The following is a 26,332-nucleotide window of genomic DNA, read 5'->3' as shown; positions in this document are numbered from 1 at the left end:
CAGAAAGCTCTCCAATAAAGAAACGCTGCATTCATGACTTTATCATAGCTGTATATCTGGCATACTTGCAATATCAAACTTCACCACATTACATTAATGCATAGCCATGAGCCTGTTAATCATGGTATGGGGCTTTTGCTAAAGAACATCAAGAGTGTGTGTTTATTTGCAGCTGCAAAAAATGCTGCTCTGTGTAACAACTGTAAGATGGAGAGCAAGATATTCTATCATCTGAGTTGTTCAGTTATGAGACAAACAGTTTCAATGCAGATGTAGAAGACAGTACAGCAGTAGTGCTTATCCATGGTAAATTTAGAATGTAACAGATACAGGAAGTATAAAGCAGTGTAAATTAAGAGATCAACTAGTATTAAAAAAACCCCAAAACATTCAGAGTGATTCTGGGTTTCAGAGTTAAGTGTTTTTCATATGAGCTGATGTAATAAAATCTGGTTTTCATTTCCAATGAACCTTTAGCAAAGTTTTCTCTCCTTTCATATATTCTGATGTTTTTTAAAATGACATTACACTATATATTTTCTTCTGTCATTGTGGCTAAATACAATTATGTGATAAATACAATAATGAGTGCCTTCCTATTAACTCCATCAAGTTACAAGCCTAAAAATTTCCTGAATATGTTACTTTTTAAAAGGTTTGTAGTATGTATCAGGACATTGTGGGGGCTGTGCAGATACTGAATTTGTGGTTACATGACATGTTAGCCTCTTCACTGAAGGAACTTGGGAAGTTCCTATCCACACCTGGCTAGTCTTTGCTACTTTGCCTCAGAGAAGTCAGGACACTGGTTGTGCCATGGGTATTATTGGTTTATTTCTTCTGTAAGGTAGATTGAATGGCTGGGTTTACAATGCACTGCCGTATATTCTATCAGAACAGCTGAGGAAAAAACTAAATGCAATGCAAAGGCAGAAACTCCTCTGCTTTCCAGGTGAATATGTGATGTATGTACACTCCAAGAAAATGGAGTAAAAGCCCTTCTTGATGTGCTGACAACTTCTGAATGCCAATTTCAAGGTGACTTTCACAAGTCAATTGCTCTGTTCAACCCCAGCTTTGCCTGGTTCAGGCATCATACCTTTATATTCTAAGGCCATCCTGAAGTTTCTGGACAATAATAAATCAAAAAGGATTTTGCCCTTGTTTTTAATGGACTGGTATCTATATCTGTCTTCAGGAAGAGAAACCAATTAATAAGTAATTTGACAGTGAAAATTTCAGGTGGTTGTGGGAAATCCAGCAGTAAATGATGGATGGTATTTTTATTAAGAAATTGTGGAGAAATTTTCAATAGGGTTAAGATAGGTTTAGGACTTCTATGCTGCTTCAGTATTCTTGTAGACTGTAGTAGTCAATACCATTGGGAAACTGAAGCAATAATACTTCCATCAAGTTCTGCTCACACACAATTCTCCATTGTTTAACTGCCTGACATGTATTCATACAGTGCAAGTGTGCATATTGTGAACAGTATCTAATCAGACAGTATCCTGAAAATTGTGAATTCTGTATTAATTTCACTTTTTGCTCTGGATTCCTTATTCCATTCCTTCTGGATGATTTCTGTGGAAAGAATATAGTGGGATTATTTTATTGTGTGTATAAAAATCCACTGGATTTGGAATATATGAACAGAAGTTTTGGCGTATGACAGGAATTTGTGAAGTTTCCCAATCTTCTCCTACCAAGTCAACAGTACTGCTGAATATTTTGCTGCCTTCTGATTGTCTTTTAAGGAAGATAAAGAGTACATTGGTGCAGTGTTTAAGTTACCTCTCTAGAACAGTACACCATCACTTGCTTTGTTTTGCCTTCCAAGGGGTCCCACTGGGAAAACATTCCTGCTAGAAGGCCTGGTCTGCAAAAGGAGGGGTAAGAGATGGGGCAGAACTTTCCCTGCCTTAACTGTGGCAGTACTTAGCACTTAAAATACCCTGAGGGCATATCCACTATAATAACATTTTATTTAACCACAGAGCTGTGGAAAGCTAGATCTGCACAGGAACTGTAAAATTAATATTTTTTCCTCTGGTCTCTTACTGACTGTTGCTGATGTTAGGAGCAGAATGATTATTTGAAGTCTGTTATACTAGAAGTGGGGCATAGCCTGTGTTTTCCTGAAGAATATACCAGGAGCAAGTAATTACTATAGACATTGTAATTGTGGGCGAGTGAGGAACAAATTGTAATATTTCCTATTTTTTTATCATATACACTATAGTAGAAAATAACTCTAGCTATCGAACTTCACTTGCAAGGCTAGCTCTTTTCTTTTTCTTTTTTTTCCCCCCCCTTTTCATGCTTTCATGGAAATCCATTCTAATTAATTTGCTAGTTAATAACTTCCAAAATCTGCCAGAACCTATTCTGGAACCTGGTTGCAAATTCCAGACCTAAACAAGAACTTTCTAATACATATCACTAGAAATTTGAGGACATCTCTTTTTGGATGAATGATAACATTTATTAGATTATAAAGATACTCACTGCTTTAGAATAATAATTGGCTGAAAGTACCTGCAAGAACTGAACATTTCATTCATACTTGAAGGAGGATTTTTTTAATTATCAGAAAAGAGAAGTGCAATACCCAATGAGATATCAACAGAAAAGAAACAGATTTCTGCTCTGAAGAAAAGATACTCAAGATCATTAGCTTTGAAGATCAAAAAATTAGAAATAGCTGAAGGGGATAATTTGGTGGGTTTTAACATGAGCATGTGGATGCTGTTTTTATTGTGAAATGAGTAACTGTATTAATCTTACCAAACATAAGACTCATAACTATTGTATATTGTATACCATTTAACAACTGTTTGTTAGAGCTGATTGACAACTTTATAAATATAGTTTTGCATTTCAACATGGAAAAATAATTTCAAATATATTTCTCAGTTATGGAAAACTTATTTTACAACTAAAGAAAAACATATACCTACAGCCTCAATCATTCACAATTCCAAAAACCTTTCTATCTACAGTATATGTACAGTAAATACAAATTCAGATTGGAGAAATAAGGGTACTCAATAGACTTCTGAAGATCACAACAGATGATTTTGATACAATTAAAAATATCCTTCATCATAGATTCTACTGAATTTTGAAAACAATTAAGAAGTTCAGTTTTCTGATTGGCTTCATCAGGGATTTTGTGTCTAGATGACATGAAAAAGACAAGAACAGAGTTATTGCATTCTCAAAATAGAAGCATTTTTATTGGGCTTCAATAAATTTCTTAGCCAAAAGAGACTCAGCAGGATTTCACCAATTTGTTGGATTTTTTTTTATTGTGTTTAAAATGTCCAGCAATATAACTTTTTTTTTCCTAAACTGACTAGTTCTGGGACAGTATCTTCAGAAGTGACAAATTATTTAAGTTATAGACTAGCTGTGGTTAATGATTTAAACCATATTTCTGGATACACTGATGCTCCACTGTCCAGGCACTGATAGAATCCTCTTTTGAAACAATGAGATAAAGATTATAGATTCAGAAGTGTATAGTATACTAAATCTGAACTAGAAACTTTACGCAATCTGATAATTCATCACATTTGAGTTGAAGAGAAATTAAAGATGTTTATTTTCATCAAGATCTAGGAGCTCTACTATTGTTAGAGAGTGAAGGAGGAATGGGAAGGCATACATCTTCAAAGTATTTTGCTTCCTGTATGTACATATTTTTCAAATAAAAGAGGTAGTCATGTAGTCAGTTAAACAAAGACTAGGACATGAAATAAACAAAACCCTTAAAACTTTCATTAATAAGCATTAAGGACTATATAAATATAGGAATAGTTCCAGACCTGCTAACCATGTCTTGTTAATTTTATTCATTCCACTTTTATTTATGAATCACAATTTTTGTGTGCCGATTTGTAGTTCTAGCTTCTATATTTGTAATTTTTATAAAATAAACTAACAAGTTCTGTAGAAAAGTTTGTTGAACATTTCAGGTGGTATGTATTTCCCTTTTTCCAGCTAATAATAAAGTATTTAATAATTATGTTTTAATTGTGTTAAAGCCATGTTTGAATTAGAGATTCCAAAAAGAGAAAAACTAGTGATCCTGTGTATTGAACTTCACTACCTACCATTCTTACTTCTCACAGGGGTAAAACCAAGCTGGAGCAATCAAGAATGCAGCTCTGGTGCTTTTTAACCAGGTAGAGCAACGTGTCACCACTTTCACACAGGTTACCTAAGCAAGTTATACATATATATGTATATATATATATAATCACTTTTTAATGGATTTTGATTGGCCTGCATGCTATTCAGCTATGTACCTTCCCTATCCATTGCAAGAGTAGAAACATGCACAGCTGCTCTCTGCTGAGTCATGGGACTCACATCACAGCATGGTCAGGTGGGATTGGCAAACCCAACATACATTTTTTAACTCTGCTAATAGTTTTTCTGAATATTTAAATACAGTATTTAGCAATAACTGCATGCTCTTCAGGTTTTGAAGTATGGATCATAAAAGTACTGGAATGTTTTATGCTAAAGAAGCCAAAGAAAAAGGGAGCATGCATAGTTTTTAAAAAATAAAAACAACCCTTTTTGATTCAGCCCTTATAAATGTAAATATTTAAAGAAATGTTTTAAGTGATTTTGAAATAATTACTGCCATGAGTTCAACTCCTTAATGAATAACATTTGAAATATTGCAATAGCTACTGATGTAAAAATTACAGTTATTCTTTTAAATCTACAATGCATTGTAATGCAGATCTTCAAGATGCTACAAACTATATGCTATATTAATTTGGACAGTGCATATCTTGAGTTTTATAAAATGGAAGCAAAGCAAACAGTTTCATAATTGCTAAAATTATACCTAGCAAATAACTCTCCCTAAAGAACTACAAAAGGTAAACATTTTACTACTTCTCTTTTCTTAAACCCCTTTATAAATAGTGGTGTTTGGAATGTGTTTCACGATGGCATTCCATAAATGAGTTGGGGGACTTGTTTGTGTAAATTAAAAAGTCTACAGAGTAGTCAACATCATTTTAATAAAATTGCATGTATATCTATTTATCCTAGGGATTTTTTTCATTATAGGAAAACATGCCACTGATGAGTGATTGGCAGAGCTTTCAGGAATAGCAACAGCTGTTATAACACAGGAGCCAAAGTTACATGAACTAAGAAGGTTAAATTATTCTAGTAAAACAAGGCATCATAATTTGGAGGGGGTTGAGATTTCAGTCCTGTATTAGGATTGAAAGCTGTTTCCTTCAGGCAGAGTTTCACTGGCTTCAAAAGGATCACCAAGTAGTTAATTTTATACTCTTGATTATAGTGTGGCATGATCTACTTATTGTGGTCTAAATTGCCCAGAGATGCCAAAAAAATTAATATTGGTGGGTATTCTGAAAATTCTCAGATTTTAATGAACAAATTTTAAACCAAGATATGCTTCAAACACCAAATAAAACTCTAAGGAAAGAGATTTTAAAATTACATTCTTAACATTATATAAAAGTCAAAGGTTTTATCAGATCTGATATTTAAAGTCAGTTTAGAATCACTTTGGAATCATCAATCTCCATTATTTTATATTTTTTCACTCAATTACAGTGCAGCTTTCAAGACTGAAAGGATAAAACCACATGGCTGAATTATCAAAGGCAATTTGTAATGGCTGAATCCTTTTATCTTATTGTCACTTGAATCATGAAGCCGTTTGTAAAGCTTAAAACTTCAGTAGCCTGCTCTTGCTCTTATTGAAATTTAGACTAGAATTAAATGAGAGCAAGACTGGGTCTTAAGTGAATGCATTTCCTCGTAAATGGGCACATTAACACGCTGTTGGTCAAAGCTTGTTTTAATGATCGAAGCTGTTGATAAGAGATGCACTGCTCTGAAAGAACATTATGGAGGCTGATTATACATACATTAACCAAGTATTTGGGTGGGTGATGAAGTATTTTTTTCTTTTATATCCTACACAATAATATTTGTAATACTGTTTTCAGAAAAATATAATCCCACTGAGGTAGTCTGATTGTTTCTTTTATTTTTGTGTGTGATTTCCACAGTATTGCTCAGGCTTCTGCTCTAGTCAAGCATGTTGTTTTGCTGATTCAGGCCTTGAGAATGCTGCATCATAAGCAATTGCTTTCAAATGTTTCCTTATAAAGGAAAATGTGATATCATTGAAGATGCAAATAAATATTTACAGGGCATGGTGTGTTCTGGAGGCTGATAATCACATTTATGAGCTGATAAGAAGATTGTGCTAATCCATCATGTATCTTGAGCTTCCTATTAGTTTTATTAGCTTTATTGCTAGAAAGAATATCATTAACGTCACCTTATTTAAAATGTATTGGTTCTTTCCTAATTTAGGGTCTTGAAGCAAAGAAGAGGAGTTTTTTTAAGTAATGAGGTTTTTCTCTTAAAAATGCAGTTGTTTGAGATTATATGAAAAATAATGGAGAATGCTTTATGTGAAAATTACTGAAAAGAATTATAGTAGTTTTTGTTTGTACTAGTTATAAATTGCACTTCTGTCATTTGGTTTAGCAACAATGCTGACAGAACTATCTGCAGCAGAGTTTACATGGGAAGATGCAGTTAAAAATTTGACTGCCTTTTAATTTGCACTCCTAGATTTATAATGGATGCTTACTATGAACCTTTATCTTGCTATTATTAAGTCAGCAATTTATTTAATGATGATGGATCAGGACATGAATTTTACTTTTATTAAGTTGAATGTGACAGAAAATTATTTTTACAATGTTTCAGTTTTATTTAATGAAGAAACTGCCTATCATTTCAATGGAAGGTTTCTTATTTCTTGGTATTTCCATAATATACAATAAGAGAGTTAATTCACAAGTATTATTTCTAAAAGAGAGACAGCTTTATGTGTGGATAATAAGTTGGTGTGCTAATAATGTTTAATATAGTGTACATTACTGGGTATTTTTGTTGTAAATGTAACAGAGAAAGTGAAATTTAAAATATTCTCACAATGAGATACACAGTATTTTAATTCAGACTCACAGATTTATGTGACCAGTAATAAAATTATTCCATTTAGAGGCAACATGGCTGGAACTATTTTACATATATAAATTTCGGAAATCATAGAGGAAGTGCAGTATGAGAAGTGAAACACAATATTTTTGGTCACAATGCAGTAACAACCATGGGACCTGAGGTCTGAGAGACCCTACATTGACTACATATTGTGTGTACAAAAGGCAGCTTCTTGAAATTTGTCCCTGAAATTATCCATCATTCAACAGGTTTTTTGTTTAAAACTTCATTCACATAATGTAAAAGTTAAATATGTGGAAATAATTCCTTACAAAGCTGTATTAAGATATATGTGCCACTTAATTTCTGGTAGAAAAAGCCCTTAGCTGCCAATACATTTTCCTGAAGAGACTGGGTTTCAATTGAAGAATTAAATAACTAGTTTTAATTTGCAGCAGTGTCTCTGAAGAAGAAGAGAATACATGGAAGTGCCTCTTTCAAGAAACAAGTTACTGTTTATTATTTGTTGCAAAATTTAAACAGTAGGGGATTTTTCTATTCTAAAAATACCACTGTCTTGAAAACTAAATGAAAAGTAGTTGATATTAAGCACTCTCAACAAAATTGAATGGAAAGGTCACCATACTTTCAAACCATGACCTTCCTCCAAAGGTCAAAGAACATGATCAATTCTGCTCAGCTAAAAGCACAAATCTACTCAGTGCTGGAGTGCCCTTTTGTTACGTCTGTACCTGCACAATTTAAAGTATTAAGTGAGAGGTGCATTCCACATACCTTGTGAAATTTCAGTTTACAACTGCTACATGTGATAAATCAGACAGATTTCACTGCCACAATTTCTTTAATGTTGCTTTCTGATTACAAGTCTTATTTCACAGTCAAAGAGTGTATTTTGGATGAAAAAATTACAACAGTACAACAGTACTGCCAACTGAAAACAATTTACAAGCACTATGTCTGATAATTGCATTTGTTGTTTGCATCTTTAGCAGTATATTCCTTTCAAAGTATGCTATCTTAAAAGGGCAAAATTATGGGCAGTCTTGTGTGACTGATAAACTGTATGACCTGATCAGATTTTTAATGTAGTTGGTAAAATTTTCTTCATTTGAGTTATTTTTATCACTCTCCAGTTCTTGCAGTTTTCAGATCTAGAAGTGTTTTTACTGTAGTAAGGACTATAGTATTCCAATGTACAAAAAAGCAGTAGAATGATAGAAAAATTTGGGATGGAAAGTACATCAGGAGGCCTCTCAAAAAGCACAGGAGACCGGAATGCAAAGAAGATGTTTCAGCTCTGGTAATTTGTGTTTTCTGCAAAAATTAAATGGTGCAGAAATTTGCCATTAAATGTCATTAAATTTACAACTTTTTAATCCAGATAACATGTATTTTTGTGAAAGTACCATACAGAGTGGACAAGAAGGTATATGTGCAGATTTGTGTTAGTTCATTTTGCTAGGAAAACTAAGACACATTTCCAATGTAATCCAGCATTATAGTAAAGAAAATGAAATAACCTCAGAGTGTGATGCATGCAAGCTCTCCAGTATTAATACTACTCAAAATACTTCACCAGTTATATTTATGGATCAGGTTAGTAGCCAAATTATATTTAATTGTTCCCTATGAGAAGATAGGGAAACAGAATTCTAACATTTACATGTCATTACTGTGGTTTTTCTTTTAATAATGCATATTTATAAATCTGTCATTCTTTAAAAGTTAGACTGGCATGATTTGATTCAGTACCATTTTTTACAGAATATGTATCTAATGAGAAAAAATTGTTCTGTGGAACTTTACTTACAGAAACTAAATGCATCAAGCTCATCAGAAGGCAGCACTGTTGATATTGCTCCTCCTGGAGAGGGCGAGCAAGCAGAAATTGAAAGTGAAGAAGCTCTTGAACCAGAAGCCTGTTTTACTGAAGGTTGTACAATAACTATTGACTTGGAGATGTATTACTAAAATGACATTGTTACTATGCACATTTATGTTCTTGAGGGTTTCAAATATGGTGTTACCTTCATGTCCTCAAAAATCAAAAGAAAATATTTTTAGCCCAGAATGCTGGAAATCAGGTGAAAAAACAAGGTTTCCCTAGGCTTTGAGTAACTTCATGTATCTGGCCACTGCATACAACTTGTAACTAAGAAACTTCCTTAACTTTTCTATTGGTAAAATGCTTTTCAGCTATTTGAATGGGCCTTTGAAATTTGGAAGAAATAAAATTTTGTGTGACTCCATCAACAAATAGAACAGTTACATGCCAACAATCAAAAATATTGATTTTTTTAATTGACTTATTTCATAATTAAGTATACCACTGTCTAGTTTCTCTTCAGATTAGCTTTCTTAATTCAGATATTCACCATCCTGTGTGATGTGATAGCCTATTCAGCATTCCAGTGATTACTTTTTAAAAATCATGTAAAATTACTAAAGGCCGCTAACAATATATACTACAGTAAATACTGACTTTGAAGTAATTGGCTTTTAGATACTAACATCTCTTAATCTAATGCAGGTTGTGTACAGAAATTTCCATGTTGTCAAGTAAGTATAGAAGATGGCAAAGGAAAAACTTGGTGGAATCTTAGAAAAACCTGCTACAGCATAGTTGAGCACAACTGGTTTGAGACTTTCATTGTATTCATGATTCTCCTCAGCAGTGGAGCACTAGTAAGTACAACAAAATTGCAGATGCTGAAGTATTTTGAAATCTCTTAGGAGCAAAACTTAAATTTGCTTCAGAAAGACTTGATTTGCATGTAACTGTATAAAACCCCCTACATTTCATCATTGCAGAATGGAATGAAACTTGACCCAAACCTGGAAAGTTTGATACATTTCATATGCATTTTTTTAATAATTTTTGTCTTGCCACTATGAAATGGTGCCATTTCCTTTAAGACAGCATAGCTCCTCAAAGTTTAAATTCCCTGCTAATTTTCAGCATGTTTGTCAAGAGATTTGAGTACAAAGGGCTATTGTTAACTGTGAATATATAGCTAAATATATGGGTTTAAGTCTTTAATTCCTCCTAGTCTGATCTACTTTTTGAATTTTGCTTGTGAAAGTCCATACTAAAAAATTGAATATTTTTTAGGAATATTCTGTTCCTGTTTTGAAGGCAGGAGATATGGAAAAGTGCAGCAGCAAATTAAACATAACAACCACTATCCAAAAAGATTTGCATTACACAACTTTCCAGCTTCACTCAAGCTGAACATTTACTACAATATCAATGTGCATAGTTGTATATTCTAGCAAATACATTGCTTTTTAATTTGATTTTTTTAGACATAAGTTTTATCTAACTGCTTTCTAGAAAGCAATATAAATATCTGTATCAGATATATAAGAATAGGGGGGGTTTGTGTCTATGTGAAAGTTTCTTAAATACTACAGAGGATAAAAAAAACATGCTGTGAGTTTCTTTCTTCATTCATTGGTAAAATAGAATTTTTAAAAATTTTTTTTCAACTCCAGACAGGTCTCCTGTTGTTCCAATTAGTAGTATAGTTAATGATGGAAAACATATAAAATAAGGGAATGAAGGGGAAATATTAGTTATTCTCTAATTATTTTTCATTCTTTATTCCTTAATTTTATCATGTATATTCTGTGAAATAGTAGTAATACCTCAATATATTTTTATAGGCTTTTGAAGATATATATATTGAACAACGCAAAACTATCAAGACCATGCTGGAATATGCTGACAAAGTTTTTACATATATTTTCATTTTGGAAATGCTTTTAAAATGGGTAGCATATGGTTTTCAAATATATTTTACTAATGCCTGGTGCTGGCTGGACTTCCTGATTGTTGATGTAAGTACAAATTAATATTATAAAATTCCCTATAGTAAAGTTTCTGTTTTGTAAAATTCCTTAGTACTAGATTAATATTATAAATGTGCAAAAATAATTCCCATTTTATAGTTACACTGCATTAGTAATGGTCTGCACTGATTTGGAGGGGTTATTTATAGTCCATTCATATGCCATAAGGAAAAGCATGGCTGCCTATCAGTTTGTCCATTCTTTATGGTTAACATTTTCATACAAATGATGTATCAAACTTGAGATTTTATGAGGAAAAAGCCTGGTTTTTAAGCATGCTATCATGAATGGACTCTGACCATGCTACCTTATTCCTTAGAAAATAAGACAGTTCTTTGTTCAAGTTTCTTCTTTGAACACTTCAGCTTTTCAAGTGAAACAATTCATTTGGTCCAGATTTTATCAAAGTTCTCAGGACTCTCTCACTGAAAACTATCCTTTAATCATTTCTAGTAAAACCAGAAAGACAGTGGCTATTTGACCTAAAAAATAATTTGTTTTAATGGATTGACAATCTGCAATAGCTAAATCAGCTATGACTTGGCAGGGTTTATGATGGAGGAGAATACAAGTCTTCTTGGCTGCCTTCCCAGCTGTGATACACTTCTGTGCAAAGGCCTTGCTTATGTTGTCAGAAGGGATCAAAGCTGGTTTTGCTCCCAGAATATTTGGTCTCTTGCCTCACACATTATTTGACCCAGTTCATTGCCTATACCTGTCCTCAGTGTGGAACTGAGAGATGGCATCTGAGGGCAATTGTGCACTTACAGTAATTTCTGCCCATGTTACCATATTTCTTGAGATATTTGCATAAATTCTGGTCTCATCAATATTTATTTCATATGTATATAAAAATGTATTAATTTGTAACTCCCACAGGAAAAACTTCCCTAGCTGGAGTGGCCCATAATTCAAAATGGATGACCTCTTTTTTCTTACCAGCCTGAGTTAGTTCTGTTATACAGTTAATCTCTAGCTCTGTCCTGAAAATCTGCAATAGAATGAAGCAGTGTGAATGGTTTTCCTAAGAGCATGTTAATGAAGTAGAGAGATGCACTCTTACAGGATTGTGTTAAAAATTTTTAGATAAACTACAACTCATGTTTTAATTTTTGTGTCTTAAACCTAACCAGATTGTTCTAATCCATACTCCATGATTTCCTAGCTTAGCCTCAGAGATGCTGTTATCTGAGCAGGCTTTCAAACTTAAAAATACATCATTATAAGTAAAGCAGCTTATGTTGCTAACTTTTTACCATAGTTTGTAATTTTATAAACAAAAACATGAATAAATAAGATTGGAAATTTCTACTGTTGAAGAATTATTTTCAATCTTCTAGCAAGATGTAAAAAATGCCTTACTGTGTTTAAGGCTAACTCAGCAATTTCTTTAGCACCACCAGCGCGTGAAAGAAACACATGAGCTCATGTTATCTTCCTATAGAAAAGCAGGCTGTGCACTGCTTTAACTGGCAGTTTAAAGAGGTGTGATTCAGCAGCATTCTGCCAGTGAGGACACCAATGTCTCCTTCTTCATTAGAAGTGACTAAAGTTAATCAGATTGTTTAATTCATTCTCTAAAATAATTCAAGATTAAGCACAGATAGTCCTTTAGGGCTTTGACCTTTAATATCTCACATACCTGAGTCTCTCACTGTGACAAGTAGCCACAGTTGCTCTCACTGGTTGTGACTAAATTAGATTTTAAAAATTACACTAAGAATGGTAATTTCCAGCTCTGTCACTTTACAGCTGTGACAGATGACTCTTGTACATCTGCCTACTTCAGTTTAAGACTCTATCATGCCATCCTACTGTACAGCCTGACCAAAGATCTTGAGCAAGACTGTCACTGCTAAGCTTGTAAATTTTTTTTTTGCAACAATTAGTCTATATTAGAAGAAAAACACAAATGAGGACATACAATCCTTCTATTTTAGAAGACATATCTTTCTACCATTTTGAGTTCATTTTCATTTCTTAAAAGTACTGCATCTGCATGCACTAATCTATTTATCAGTGTACCGAGACATTTACTTTCTCAAGTACTGGCAACAAAACAGGTGGAAAAGATGAGAGAAGACCAAGTTTACAGGACTCAGATCACCAGAGAAGTACAGAACAGCTGTATATCCAATAGAATTCCAAGCAAAACTTTGCATCCCATATGAATTGCCCAGAGGAAAACACATTGTTTCCAATAGATAAAGTATTTTTTTGAGGAAAAAACTTCATGTTTATGGTGTAAGAGCACTATCACCATGGTAAGAAAGCTGCCAATAATCTGAAATAGGCAGCACAAACAAGATTGAAGAATTTTACAGTCAGGACCTAAGAACTGCCTATACACACAGTGCCACTGAAGGCTTTCAGCAGCTGATGCTACCTAACAGTCTGGAAGGGGTCTTGTTTGTGAAAGATAGGTGAGGCACAGTGCAAATTTGGGGACAAAATTATAAAATGAAGGAGCCATTAATATGAGTTCAATTTCATAGGACACCTCCCTCTCCCAGTGAAAGAGATATTTTTAAAATATTTGTTTCAGTGTTTATTTTTAATTCATAAAATGTGCTGTCTTTACACTAAGGTTTATTGTTATGCCTGGGTATCTTGTTGATTTGAGTGAATAAACAAATATTCTATTAAAAATACAAAAAAATCCATGTCTTGTTATCTCTGGAACATATGGGTGACTAAGGATAAAAAGATTTCTCTCACTGTAGCATCACAGGAAAAATAAATTGTATTAATGATAATTATTAATAATAATTAATGTCAATAGTTAATATAATGGCTGAAAAATAATGTTATCTCTAGTAAGTGAAAAGGCTTCAGTTACAGACTAAGAAAATCAGTAAGATTTTCTTCTTAATATGCTTATAAATCACAGCAAGTTCCATTTATCCATTAGAGCAATAAAATTATTCTTTCCTTTGTTAAAAAGAATTACATTCTGACATGAAATCCAGTTGAAATGTCCAGCAATATGAATTCATTAAAACACTGTTTTCTGTTAGATAATATACATAGAAACATAGCAATGAATAATTTATTTGTATTTGCTCTTGGACTGGCCTTCTTAGACATGAACTTGTAACTCTTGTGTTTGTGAGTCACCTAATTGTTCTTTATGGATATAAGTAACAAAGGAAACCAACTTTTCATATAATGGTCAAAATCTTACCACCATTATCAGTGAATTCCTATTTCTGTAGAGTCTTTGAAGAGTTCTTTAAGCTGAGGTACAGAAATTAACATTTGAGGGATTTTCTTAAGGACCAAAATATGCCTAATTTCATTTACATGTCATCTATGCTTTTGGTGGTAGAAATGAATAAAATATGAATAAGGCATGATTTTTCCCCACTTCTGTCTCCAAAACTGCTTGAAGAAAATTAATTCCTTTCATATGAACACTGTCTAAAGCTCAGTTCCATTTCAGAAGCAAATTAATTGCTCCTTACTTAAGTGGATTGTCTTTTAACAAAATCCCAATAACATGCATCAGGAGCTTAACACTGTTGTAGATAATAAAGCTCTTCCTGCTATAAGGTGAGCAGCTGTTAATATCTATCCCATAATATTTTTCTATACTTAGAAGATTTCAAAAACACCAGAGACTTGCCAGGCAAGTGAGATAGTACCACTGCTTTCAATATATATTTCTGAGATATCCTGGTTATTGTTTTTATGATCTGTTTCAGTTAGAAGTGATGAAATATTTATAACAAATATTTGTAATTAGCTACTACAATATTTAGTATATTATTAGTGTTTATAGATATTATTAATGTGTAGATGTTATTATTTATATTAGTGCTTATATGTTATTATTAGTGTTTACAGATATTCACAATATTGACAGGTGTTAATAAAATAATTTAGTGTATTCAGAATTTTAAATTGTTTGAAAGGTTGAACCTTAATGAATTACAGAAAGTATGACTATTTTGTCCTTAAAGATTCCTGAAAATTTTATCTTTCACCAACAGTATGCTTCCATATGACTGTTAAACTCTATCCAACCATAATAGATAGACATTTAACAGCATATATTCCTTTGTCAACCACGCATTTATAAGACCTCTTGCCTTTCCAGCAAGTATGAAAATGTTGGCATTCTATAACTTGTTGCTGTTGATTTGTTGCTTGAATTTCTATTCTTTTTAAATAAACAGTGTAGAACTATTTTTAAATTTTTTTTTTCTGTATTTGATAGGTCTCATTGGTTAGTTTAATAGCCAATGCTCTGGGCTATTCTGAACTTGGTGCCATTAAATCGCTACGGACATTAAGAGCTTTAAGACCTTTAAGAGCCTTGTCACGATTTGAAGGAATGAGGGTGAGATAAAATGAATGAGTCTGAACAAATGTATGCATACAAAAATTAATGTGTTAATGGTTACACCTTTCTTCAAAGAACTCCAACACGGCAAGGCATGCAAAAATGTGTGGAAAAAGGCCTTTCAACATGTCCTGACAAACAAGACCAATGTACAACTCACATTTGTGAATTAGACCTTGAGCTCATTAAATTTGCCTGGTCACTGCTGCATAGTTGTGTTTTCCCAGCCTCCTGACTTAAAATTTCCATTGATTTGTGGACCTAGAAAAATAAAAGGACATGACAAATTTTATAGTAGAGGGCTGGATGTTTTTTTCCTGCATTTTATCTGGGAATTTTTTTGACTCAATTTCTGTAGCTAACTTCAATTTTGTGCTAGTTTGTCAGTGGTTCAGGATAGAACACAATTAGCCAGAAAACAAAACAAACCAACAAAAGGTGGAAAAGCTGACAACAGTGACACACCAGAAATGAAAGCTTCACTGTGTCTCCCTATCTACATGCCTGGGGGAAAAAAATCCCACAGTAAATGCTGTAGTATTAGGGAAAGGTTTTTTGAAAAGACCTGAAATAAGGATAGGTTTTAGAAGGAGAGAGATGGGAAATAATTTCCTCAGCTAGAGACTTTTTCCTTCATATGAACATAAAGAGAGCTAAAACCCTCCTGTTAAGGAGATTGTCATTTTAATATTCTGCCAATCTGACAAAAACAAACCAACCAACCAAAAAAAAAAACCCTCCTGGAAAAACCATACTATGAACTGTAGCAGACCATGCTACTTATTGAAAAAATTTATACATAAATAATTTGAAAAGAAATGTTATTTCTTTTAATCTTTCACCTCAAAATACCCTCATGCTGCAATGCATATTTATAGTTCAGTCATAGGTCTTCATTTGCCAAATGAATAATGTGGTTCCTGGCTGGGCAAGGCTGCCGATATCCTAGCGGTGGCCACAGCTGCCAGTGTAGGGAAGTGTGTCCTTTGCACATCACCATCACCACTATGTTTTACATGACTGGCAATACAAGCAACATGTCAAGTGTCTATCTAATAAATAAGCAAAACTTCTGTTGATGCTAGATTACTTTTGGTCAACTCAGTGAAATGAAAAATACTACCTTTTTCAAACCCACACACAAAAGACTACTGCAGTCTCTACTGATTTGCTAGAAAATTATTGTTTGAGTATCTGCAACTTTCTTTTAGTTGAATTACAATACCTAAGAGAAAACTTTCGTCCAAGGATTTCATCTGGTCTTTTATTGCCCCTTGCCCATACACAGTAGCTCAAGGGAATTAAATGCAACCAATTAAAAAGAAAAAGAAGGATACATGTAAGAGCAACTATAGTGACCTAGGCAGTTTAAAACCAAGACTTACAGCAAATGCTGTTAATAATGATTAAATAAGATATCCTTAATTTTGTTGCATTCTGTGTGGATAATAAAATACACTGATGTCAATATATACATAACTTTTCTAAGAATAAAATCATTAGTAATGATAGTTTTACATGCAGACATTTTTATTCAGTCTTCCACGTCATCATTCTTTGAGCTTTTTCTGGTTTATTTTCTATTTATAGATTTTAATTTATATTGCTGGAATTTAACATTTATTTCTCTCTTTTTCTCTAGAGCACACAAATTCTAAGAATTCATCTTGCTACTAACAGGTTTTCTTTTGCTTTTTGATTTTTTTTTCAGACTTTTGCATTGTCTTTGTTTCCATCTCATTTTATTTCTTGCTTTTCCAATCTCATTAGCATTTTATTAAATCTTCATTAAAATTTCCCCCACAAATTTTATTGCAATATTTTAACTGTCCATCCCATAATAATACTGTTTTCACATTTTTAAAGTATTTTCAAGTATTTTTCATTTTCTTTCCATAAGCTAAGTGGCTATTTTGTCTGATTTGTACTCTAGGTGGTTGTAAATGCCCTTGTAGGAGCAATCCCATCTATCATGAATGTATTGCTGGTATGTCTTATATTTTGGCTAATCTTCAGCATCATGGGAGTAAATCTTTTTGCTGGAAAATTCTATCATTGTGTCAACACCACAACTGGTGAGATGTTTGATATCAGTGATGTCAACAATTATACTCAGTGTGTGGAACTCATAAAAAGCAATCAAAGTGCTCGATGGAAGAATGTGAAAGTAAACTTTGATAATGTAGGAGCTGGATATCTTGCTCTGCTTCAAGTAGTAAGTAAATGTATATATTTTCTTTTTGCTCTTTTTAAAGATATCTAGGAAAAATGGGCAAGTTAAGACTGTTAAGAAGAGGAATAATTTCTTCATAGCAATAACGTACAGCTCACGCAACCCTATTACATTGTTTCTTGTAATTTTTTTTTAATGATAGTAGAGTAATTTTCCTTTCCAAGACTAGGGAATACAGTCTCAGGATGATGATAATAATAATGTGAAAATAGAAAGTGTAGAAAATAAAAGAAACTCTGTAGTGGTGCACAGTATAGAACTATCATGTTCCTTAATGCTTATTAAAGAGCCATTATAGTATACTAAATAAGTATTATATTACTTATGAATTTAAATAAGTATTATCCTTGTGAAGTACTGGATGCTACTGCATAGCATATTCATTCCATTAATTACTACTACTTATACAAAATCTGTAAATTGCATTTCTCCTTCAATTCCTTATCTTATGCACTCTCTTCAGTACTGCCTTTATTCTAGGTACTGAGCGTATTTTATTTGTGTCAAGGAAATAAAGACCTTAGTTCTTTACAGGTTCCTTGCTGAGAATGAGGCTTCTAAAGCTAGGATCTGATTCAAAACACAAGCAAGAAAGCATGTAATTACATTTAGATGATTGAACTCTGTAGAATCACTTGTCTATAACTCAACATACATCTTCACTGAATGAAAAGATTTTTACAGCTCTGATATTCAAAGTTATCTAAGAATTCTATGCTTGTCCCTTCTATCTCAGAGCAGGTCAGTCTTTCTAGCTGACCTTAATTCCAAAATTAACTACCTAGATTAAAATGTTTTGCCTGTAAAGGCAATGCGACTCTTATGTGCTGAGAAGTAGTACTGAATGATGACTGATTCTCTGGCTTCAGATCTCATTGCCACTATTGCCTCTGAAGATGTGTAAGGAAAGCTGCTTCTCTTGAAGCTGTGTATAAATGTCATCTGTGTCACACATCCAGACAGTCTAGGTCTTCAGTAACTACTTCACTACTGTGAACCTTTCTTTCTTCTTCTCGCTCTTTTTTTAAATTTTTTTTCCTGATTTTTCATAATTTTCCTTTTTAAATATTCCTTCTGACCTTTACTTGCCCCACAGAGATTAAGGGATCTTTGAGCATGTTTTGTGTCACATCTTCATTTGATTGCCTCCATTAACATTTTTCTTCCACTCTTCTGTATATATTGCTCTTACCTAACTCTGAACCTCTCCTAATATTGCTATGCAATGTGCACCAAATGGCTGGCAATTGCCAACAGAGGCAGAAAGAAGTGTGAAGCCTGGCTTCAAGCACACCTTCTTAGTAACTGGTATTGCACTGCAAGATTCAGGAGGATACGAACGCTTTCAGAGTGCAAGTTTTCTGCTGTGGAAACTGGCAGCTGTACCAGAGTACCAAAGCCACTTCTGCCAAGCACAGATGGAAATACACTCCTTGGAATGGTTCCTCTCCTGAACCTCCTCAGAAGTGATGCTCTTTGTTCATTTCACAGGCTTTTTAATTCTTTTTCCTTTATTGTGAATAAGCTTGGAAACCCTGGCTAATGGTTGCACACTCACACTTTCAACTAACATGTCTCATCAACTTTGGTGTTCCTTAGAAAATGGACATCCTGCATGCATTAAAATAAACTTCTTAGAGTAATGATGGCAGATCTTTTTACTCTTTACTTGAAAAAAGTCTCTATAGGAGCCAAAGCTCAGCCAAATTTTTAAAGATGTCAATTACATCTCTTTCACAGTTCACTTTTTGGTCTTCTGTAAAACAAATATAAGCAACAAAGCAACAAATATAAGCAATAAAGTGTATTTTTACTTCAAACAGTCTATTCCTTTTAGCTATGTGGGATTAAAACATTTCTAAAAATACCAGGTCAGTTTAGACACAGAAAAAACCCCATTCAGACACATTTTGGTTTCTGTCCAGAAGTTATATTACTGATTCCATCAATTCATGTTGTAAACTTAAAAATTGGCTGTGGTCATGAGTGGTTCTAGTAGATCTTACCTACGTATCTCCAGCATTAATGTCTGTCTAAATCTATCAATCTTCATCTGCAAAGTAAACATCTGCAGCTCCAAACATACTGTCAACTTGAGATCTTCAGAGCTGGTTTTTAATATTATTTGAATAACTAAAAAGAAAAGTGTCAAAAAAACTAGTTAATTACTAAGTACTAGAAAAAACATTTATGATGCTTGTGTTGTCAAGTATGGTTCAAAAATTTAGAAGTGATTTTATTTAAAGTGGAGGTCCAGATAAATAAATAATTTAGTTCTTGTATGTTTTACTAATTTTTATGGGGAAGATAAACAACTTTGTTTTACTTCTAGGCTACTTTCAAAGGATGGATGGATATTATGTATGCTGCTGTTGATTCAAGAGATGTAAGTGTAAATCTTTCAGAGGTCATCTGTTGATTGTTTTCTGATCAAGAGTATAAAATTTAAACAGCTACAAACACAAAAAAGAATTATAATCAGCATCAATACATATTTTTTGAATCTCAGAATTGTTACTGGAAAGAATTTCACTTCCTTCTGTCTAGCCAAAAAAGCTAAATTAAGTGGATTTTTTTAAAAGGATACAGTTAGTGTAATAGAACAAAGAGATTTTTGACAAATTCTTTTGATAATCATAAGTATTAATTAATTTAAGATTATATGATGCAGTTATTAAATATGGAATATATTAATCAGGTTTTATAATTTGTAACTGTGCGTTTTGTTGTTTTCCTTAGGTTGAGTACCTATGTTACCTAGATATTTTAGTGCAATTAAATTTTAAGGCTGAAGATCACCTGTTAAGCTTTCTGGGGATTAGAATTTTATTTTGGCTACAAAACTAATACTCTGTTTAACTTACACAAATAGTCATGTTAATGATATTGTCTCCCAGAGTAAAACACCCTGTTTCATTATCTTTAGCATTTCTACACTCAAGCTTATTGTGCTGTAGAGGTGCAGATGCTGGGATGTGGCATCCAGAAAAACTGAGACAATAACAAAGTCTTCCTTCACAACTTCCTCAATTTAATGGGTTTCACAAAACATATATTCACTAAATATTTGTTGATAGCATCTGTTCCTAGCTGGATGTAAGATCACTCATGCAAGACCAAAAGAGTTACAAAGAGATTTAGGTAATAGTAAAATTTATTGTTTCTGTTGCATGATAATATACTGAACACAATATAAAATATTTAGATTTCTGCTAATAAAATTTTAAATATTAATGACTGCTCTGCATCCCACATTGCTTCTTTCTTCTGTATGAGGAACTTTTTATATATGTACATACACAAACATCTGTGGACACATTTACTTAAAAATTTTGTATCAGAAATAATTCTGTCAGCTTCCGGTTCTCCAAATATTGATTGGAATGGACAAGTTCAATCTTTCTTTTTAATAAATTAGTGTTGTTCATAGCTTTTCAGTCTGAGATGGCATATACCTAATTATAAATTTTTACATCTAATATTCTCATAGGTAATATTTTTTATATTTTGTAGGTAAAAGATCAACCTAAGTATGAGGACAACTTGTATATGTATCTCTATTTTGTCATCTTTATCATATTTGGATCATTTTTTACCTTGAACCTTTTCATTGGTGTTATTATAGACAACTTCAACCAACAAAAAAAGAAGATAAGTATTTAAAATATTTCCATATTGGTATGAATTACTAGCTATAAAGAATTTTAAAGTTATTTCTGTAAGGCTAATAAAAATCAAAAGTAATTTCAAGACCTTAAATAAAGTGTCTCTTTTTAAATAATAATCTGCACTAAAATCTGTGGATATGGTTCTGAACTTTGCATTTTTAGCATTCTGATAAGTGAAAAGTTAGTCCATAATAATTTGCAAATTGAGTAAACAGTTACAATGAAGACATGAAAAGTGAACATGAATTATTGGTTGATTAGATGCAATATTATCTGGCATGAAATAATTTCTTTTTCAATTTACTCTAAAGAATCAAGATAAATTAAGGTTCATTCATTATAATTATTATTACAAACTCTCGACACTTAATGAAGACACAATATGGCATTGTGTTGGTATAATGAATAACGGATCTGCAAACTGATTAAACAATAAGTTAAGAGTAAGTAAAATAGACCTTGTATGAATAGGCTTCTATATATAAGTAAAAATGGGTACATAAGGGCTTTTTTTTCCCTAACACTTCCATGAGAATGAGATTAATTCATTAGACACAAATACAATCTATAATTTCTTATCAGTAGTAAAGCAAAGATATACAGGGAATAGTGGTTTCTTTTTGTATGCTTTTGTCATACAAGTATGTTTAAAATAATTGTATTGATATTGCATACAGTCAGTTTTAAAGAACTTAAAAATATAAAAATACAAATAATCACATTCAAAATATTTTGAAGCCTCACAGTTTTTAGTTTTCAAATGCCAGGGTCATTCTAAATTTTTGTGTGCTGTGAAAAAGCAGTTTCATATGATTTGGTTTTTTTCAGTTACCAATTAAAAAACAGCAATACCAGACAGAATCTCTGGTAAAAGAAAACTGTGAACTACAGAAATTTTTCCTTGTGCAAATATTCTTTAGCTTCCTAAACATGTCTGGGGTTACTATCAATTTTGTGATGCTTCAGGCTGTGGCAGCCAATTTAGCAGACGGTGACATTGACATTGTGCTTCCATCTGACTCAGTGCAGATTCATCAATAAGCACAATTTACCTATACTGGAAGTCAGTCAGTCAGTTGCACATCTGACTGGCAGCATTTGGATCTGCAAACAAAGGCTGATTTGAGTTTTTCAGGGTTCCTTCCAGTGGTGTTTTAATTTGCTATGCCATGAAATGAATTACTTTTCTTAATTTTACGTCAAAGGTAGGGGGTTTTTTGCTGTTAAAACCCACAGAATAGATACTAATACACTCTCCTAACACAACATTCGCCTCAAAGTTATGCCTCTTTTAAATCTGTCTAGCTGTAATCCTAAAAATCTCTGCAGAAGATAGGCCATGTAAGGCACTAGTCATGCTCCTATTCACTAAACATATCCTAATCAGCAAGTTATTGAACAGAATCAGTATAGCAAGAATGCTTTTAGCCATTTCAGCAAAAGTGAACGTGAAGACATTGGAAAAACTCAACGCATTACTCAACCCGCAATGGGTTTTTCCTGTGTGTTAGGAATGTATATGAGCATCCACCCTGTAAACACCTGAAAAAAAACTCTTCCTTTTTTATATGAATTAAATATAATTTTAATATTATATTACAGGGAGACATAATGTAGATACATGTTTTATATGCGGACATGATACTAATTAATTTTGATATTATTTCTTTACTTTGGAGGTCAGGATATATTTATGACAGAAGAACAGAAGAAATATTACAATGCAATGAAAAAATTGGGATCCAAAAAGCCACAGAAACCTATACCGAGGCCAGTGGTATGAGTGATTTGATTTTTACACCCCGAATATTAAATACTCATTTGGGAATATAGTCTTGTCCACAGGATAAGATTATAGGTCTGGAAAGAAAATATTTTTTCCATTTATTTTCTTGTAAATTGTCCCTTTTTGAATCCATCAGATTAGATCATTAATATTTTGTTTAAAGCAACACACTGAAGTATGAACAAAATTATTTAATAATGTTAAATTTAATAATGATAAATTTCAAAATTCCCTGCCTAAGTCCTGGAAAACCACAATTGTTTGAATCATTTATTGGTTCTTGTTACCAGGGATAAACTTCATTTTCTGTTTTTTCTCCTCACAGAGAATTTGTAGGAAATGGGGATGCACTGGCCCTTGCTGCTGAAGACAGAAAGGGGCACTGGTAACCTATTGGGAAGGACAGATGCAGAAAATCTTACAGAATAAAATAATGTCCTAGGGAGTAAAGCATAGACTAGGATAAATTTGTCACTAAGATAAGACACTACTCTTGTTATTTACTGAACTCCTACACTGTTTAAAAAATAAAATACTTGTTGCACCTTATGCACCAAGTGGTTAAAAATAGACTTTCTAAGCAGAGACATATGGCAAAAAACACTGAGCTAAGTACTAAAGAAAAACTAGGATATTACAGTCATGGTGTGTTTGAGACATGTGTCTTCAGCAGCCCAATGATCTCACCAAGCACAATTAGTTTAAGGAAGAAAGAGGGTTATCATTTTAAAACCATCTGAGAATAAAGATAAGAAAATTAGCTTTTATTTAGCTGGTACTCTTGCTGGCTATCAATTTACACCACCCATTTACCCCAATAATATTAACTGTCATTGTTATTACTCTTATTATTGCAGTCTTTCTCTTCTTGTCTCTTCAGCCAATACTGGTGAACTTCTTGATTCACTCTAGCAAGATGAGATATAAACCAGCATGTGTTGGGCTTAATGCCTCTCTTGTGAATGAGTCTTGCTTTGCACTCCTAAGCCTTGAAGAGAGTTGTTTTCTCATTTTAAAATAAAATTATTTACACTGTATAAACTGTATTCCATCTTTGTGTTTGCAGAACAAATTCCAAGGCATGATCTTTGATTTTGTAACCAAACAAGTATTTGACATCAGCATCATGATACTCATCTGCCTTAACATGGTCACAATGATGGTAGAAACAGATGATCAGAGTAAAGAAATGGAAACAATTTTATCCCGGATTAACCTGGTATTCATTGTCCTTTTCACTGGAGAATTTGTCCTGAAATTAATTTCACTTCGCCATTACTACTTCACTATAGGCTGGAATATTTTTGATTTTGTGGTTGTGATTCTTTCCATAGTAGGTAAGAGCAACTCGCTTTCCAGAAAGAACTAGTGGAAGAAATAGGAAACATTTGTTTCAAGTATGTCAATACTGATTACAGAATTTCCTTTTTCGTATGAATTACATGCTGATTCAGATCTTCATATTATCTAGCATGCAATATATGTAATGTTGTATATAAGATTTTTATCTCTCCCATTAAATTCATTGTCATTTTCCACATCAAAAGACATAATGAAATTATTTGACACATTAGATTAATGTGTACAAATATAAAGAGGAATGTTTAGTGATATATGCAAACTAACCACAGATTTACTTTCAGTACTAAAACTGAAAATTATGTGAAATGGGTGAGATTTTTTTTACTTTTGCTAAGATTTGTCGATTAAAATCTAGTGGCTGTCCAAGGTGCAAATGAGTGACACATCTGAGAAAGACTGTGCTGCTAAAACCTAGATCTGTTAAAGAAATGTCTGATTTGTAGAAATTAAGCCAATATCATCCTTCATAAAGAAAGTGCGTATAGGCTCAGCTTCAAGAATTGGCTGTATCTAAGACATAAACATCCCTTTCCCAACCATTTTAAGAACTACTGAAAGCTTAGACAGGGACTACCTACTTGCTATAATCAGTCTTTATTTTACTTATTTACCTTCTCTAGGATAGCATTTCAACATAAGGACAGATGCTTTCACCTTATTAACAGCTTTCAATAAAATGTAATCACTTGTATAATTTTTTGCTGTAGCATAGAATTCCTACACTGATTATATTTGAAATAGCAATAACTCGATCTTTCTATAGGTAATTAATTAATTTTAAATTTTATTTTAATTATTCACTGGAGGTGTCTGCTGTCATCATTCAGCGTGCTTACAGACGTCACCTCTTAAGGCTAAAAGTTAAACAGGTGTCTAGTATGTATAGTAGAAATAAAAACAAAGAAGGAGATGGACACATTATGAAAGAGATAATTATTGATAAACTAAAAGGAAACTCCACCCCAGAAAAAACAGATGAGAGTTCTTCTACAACTTCCCCACCCTCTTATGACAGTGTAACAAAGCCAGACAAAGAAAAATATGAAAGAGATAAAGCAGAAAAGAACTACAAAGGTAAAGACATCAGGGAAAATAAAAAATAATGATCTAAGAATTTTGTTAATGGGACAACTTGTTTACAGTCTTTGAGAATGAATCATCAACTGGACTCCTACAGGAGATTTATGCCAAACTGACAGTTTTTACACATATGTGTGTGTGTGCGTGTGCGCGCGCGTGTGTGCATATATATACATTATATATATACTTAAGGTCAGTGCCTATAACAAAACAGTGAACCTCCATCATGAGACTGTGACTCTGTTAATCAGGGTAAAAAACTTGACAAGAGGTTACTGTTTTCACTACAGCTGACACTGCTAAGAACAAGGTAAAAGGTGGCTCCATAGAGAAGAGGGAGCATGAAATGAGTGCAAAAATATACTTTATTTCCACAACATGTAGAACAGTAATTCTCTTCACTGTTTGTAATGCAACTGCCACATTTGTCATATTTTTACAAAAACTGTATTAGTGTATTTATCATTTTTTAATTCACAGGTTGTTTACTATTACATGTGACTATTTTTGTAATAGGTTTTATGTTGGGGAAAGAGGTATGAGGACCAGGAATTCTACTCTCAGATTCTCTATAATGTACAGATAGGAGTGATTTGCATAGACATGCTGCACTTGTCAATCATGCATAAATAAAAATATGACGTTGCACAAAGCTGAAGATTTTAAGAACTTCCATGTTTCAGGGTTGCTCTTAAATTTGAAGTATTCTAACTACTTGTATGGCTGCATCTAGACTATGTGCATCCAGATTAATGTGCCTGGAGAGTCTCCTCTAATTTACAGGAATCTGCAATGACTTATTTTTATGTGAATGACTAAACATTAATAAGGTATTGTTTATGTTAAAATATTTACAGTTCAAAAAATATTGTGCAGTTTCTGCACTGGAAAAATAGCTTCACCAAAATATATCTGGGAGTTCTTTTGTTTTGTTTTTTTTTCAGTTTTTTTTTCCCCTGGGC

The 26,332-nt window shown here is 32.9% G+C and overlaps 1 protein-coding gene across 1 annotated transcript in view; it reads left to right on the top strand.

The window, feature by feature from the left end:
• LOC121356700 (sodium channel protein type 2 subunit alpha-like) overlaps positions 1-25,393 on the top strand; it is a 50,228-nt gene extending 24,835 nt beyond the window's left edge. The window contains exons 17-26 of the mRNA XM_041473395.1: positions 8,857-8,977; positions 9,575-9,729; positions 10,711-10,884; positions 15,116-15,238; positions 17,175-17,456; positions 19,807-19,860; positions 20,988-21,125; positions 22,815-22,919; positions 23,995-24,261; positions 25,097-25,393. Of these exons, the coding sequence (XP_041329329.1) occupies positions 8,857-8,977; positions 9,575-9,729; positions 10,711-10,884; positions 15,116-15,238; positions 17,175-17,456; positions 19,807-19,860; positions 20,988-21,125; positions 22,815-22,919; positions 23,995-24,261; positions 25,097-25,393 (1,716 nt within the window). The remainder of the gene's footprint in view (positions 1-8,856; positions 8,978-9,574; positions 9,730-10,710; positions 10,885-15,115; positions 15,239-17,174; positions 17,457-19,806; positions 19,861-20,987; positions 21,126-22,814; positions 22,920-23,994; positions 24,262-25,096) is intronic.
• The last annotated feature ends 939 nt before the right edge of the window (positions 25,394-26,332 follow it).

This window comes from Pyrgilauda ruficollis, unplaced genomic scaffold (assembly GCF_017590135.1).
Source record: "Pyrgilauda ruficollis isolate IOZ18807 unplaced genomic scaffold, ASM1759013v1 scaffold3, whole genome shotgun sequence".
Taxonomy (NCBI): Eukaryota; Metazoa; Chordata; class Aves; order Passeriformes; family Passeridae; genus Pyrgilauda; species Pyrgilauda ruficollis.
This window is presented reverse-complemented; position numbering and strand designations above follow the sequence as displayed.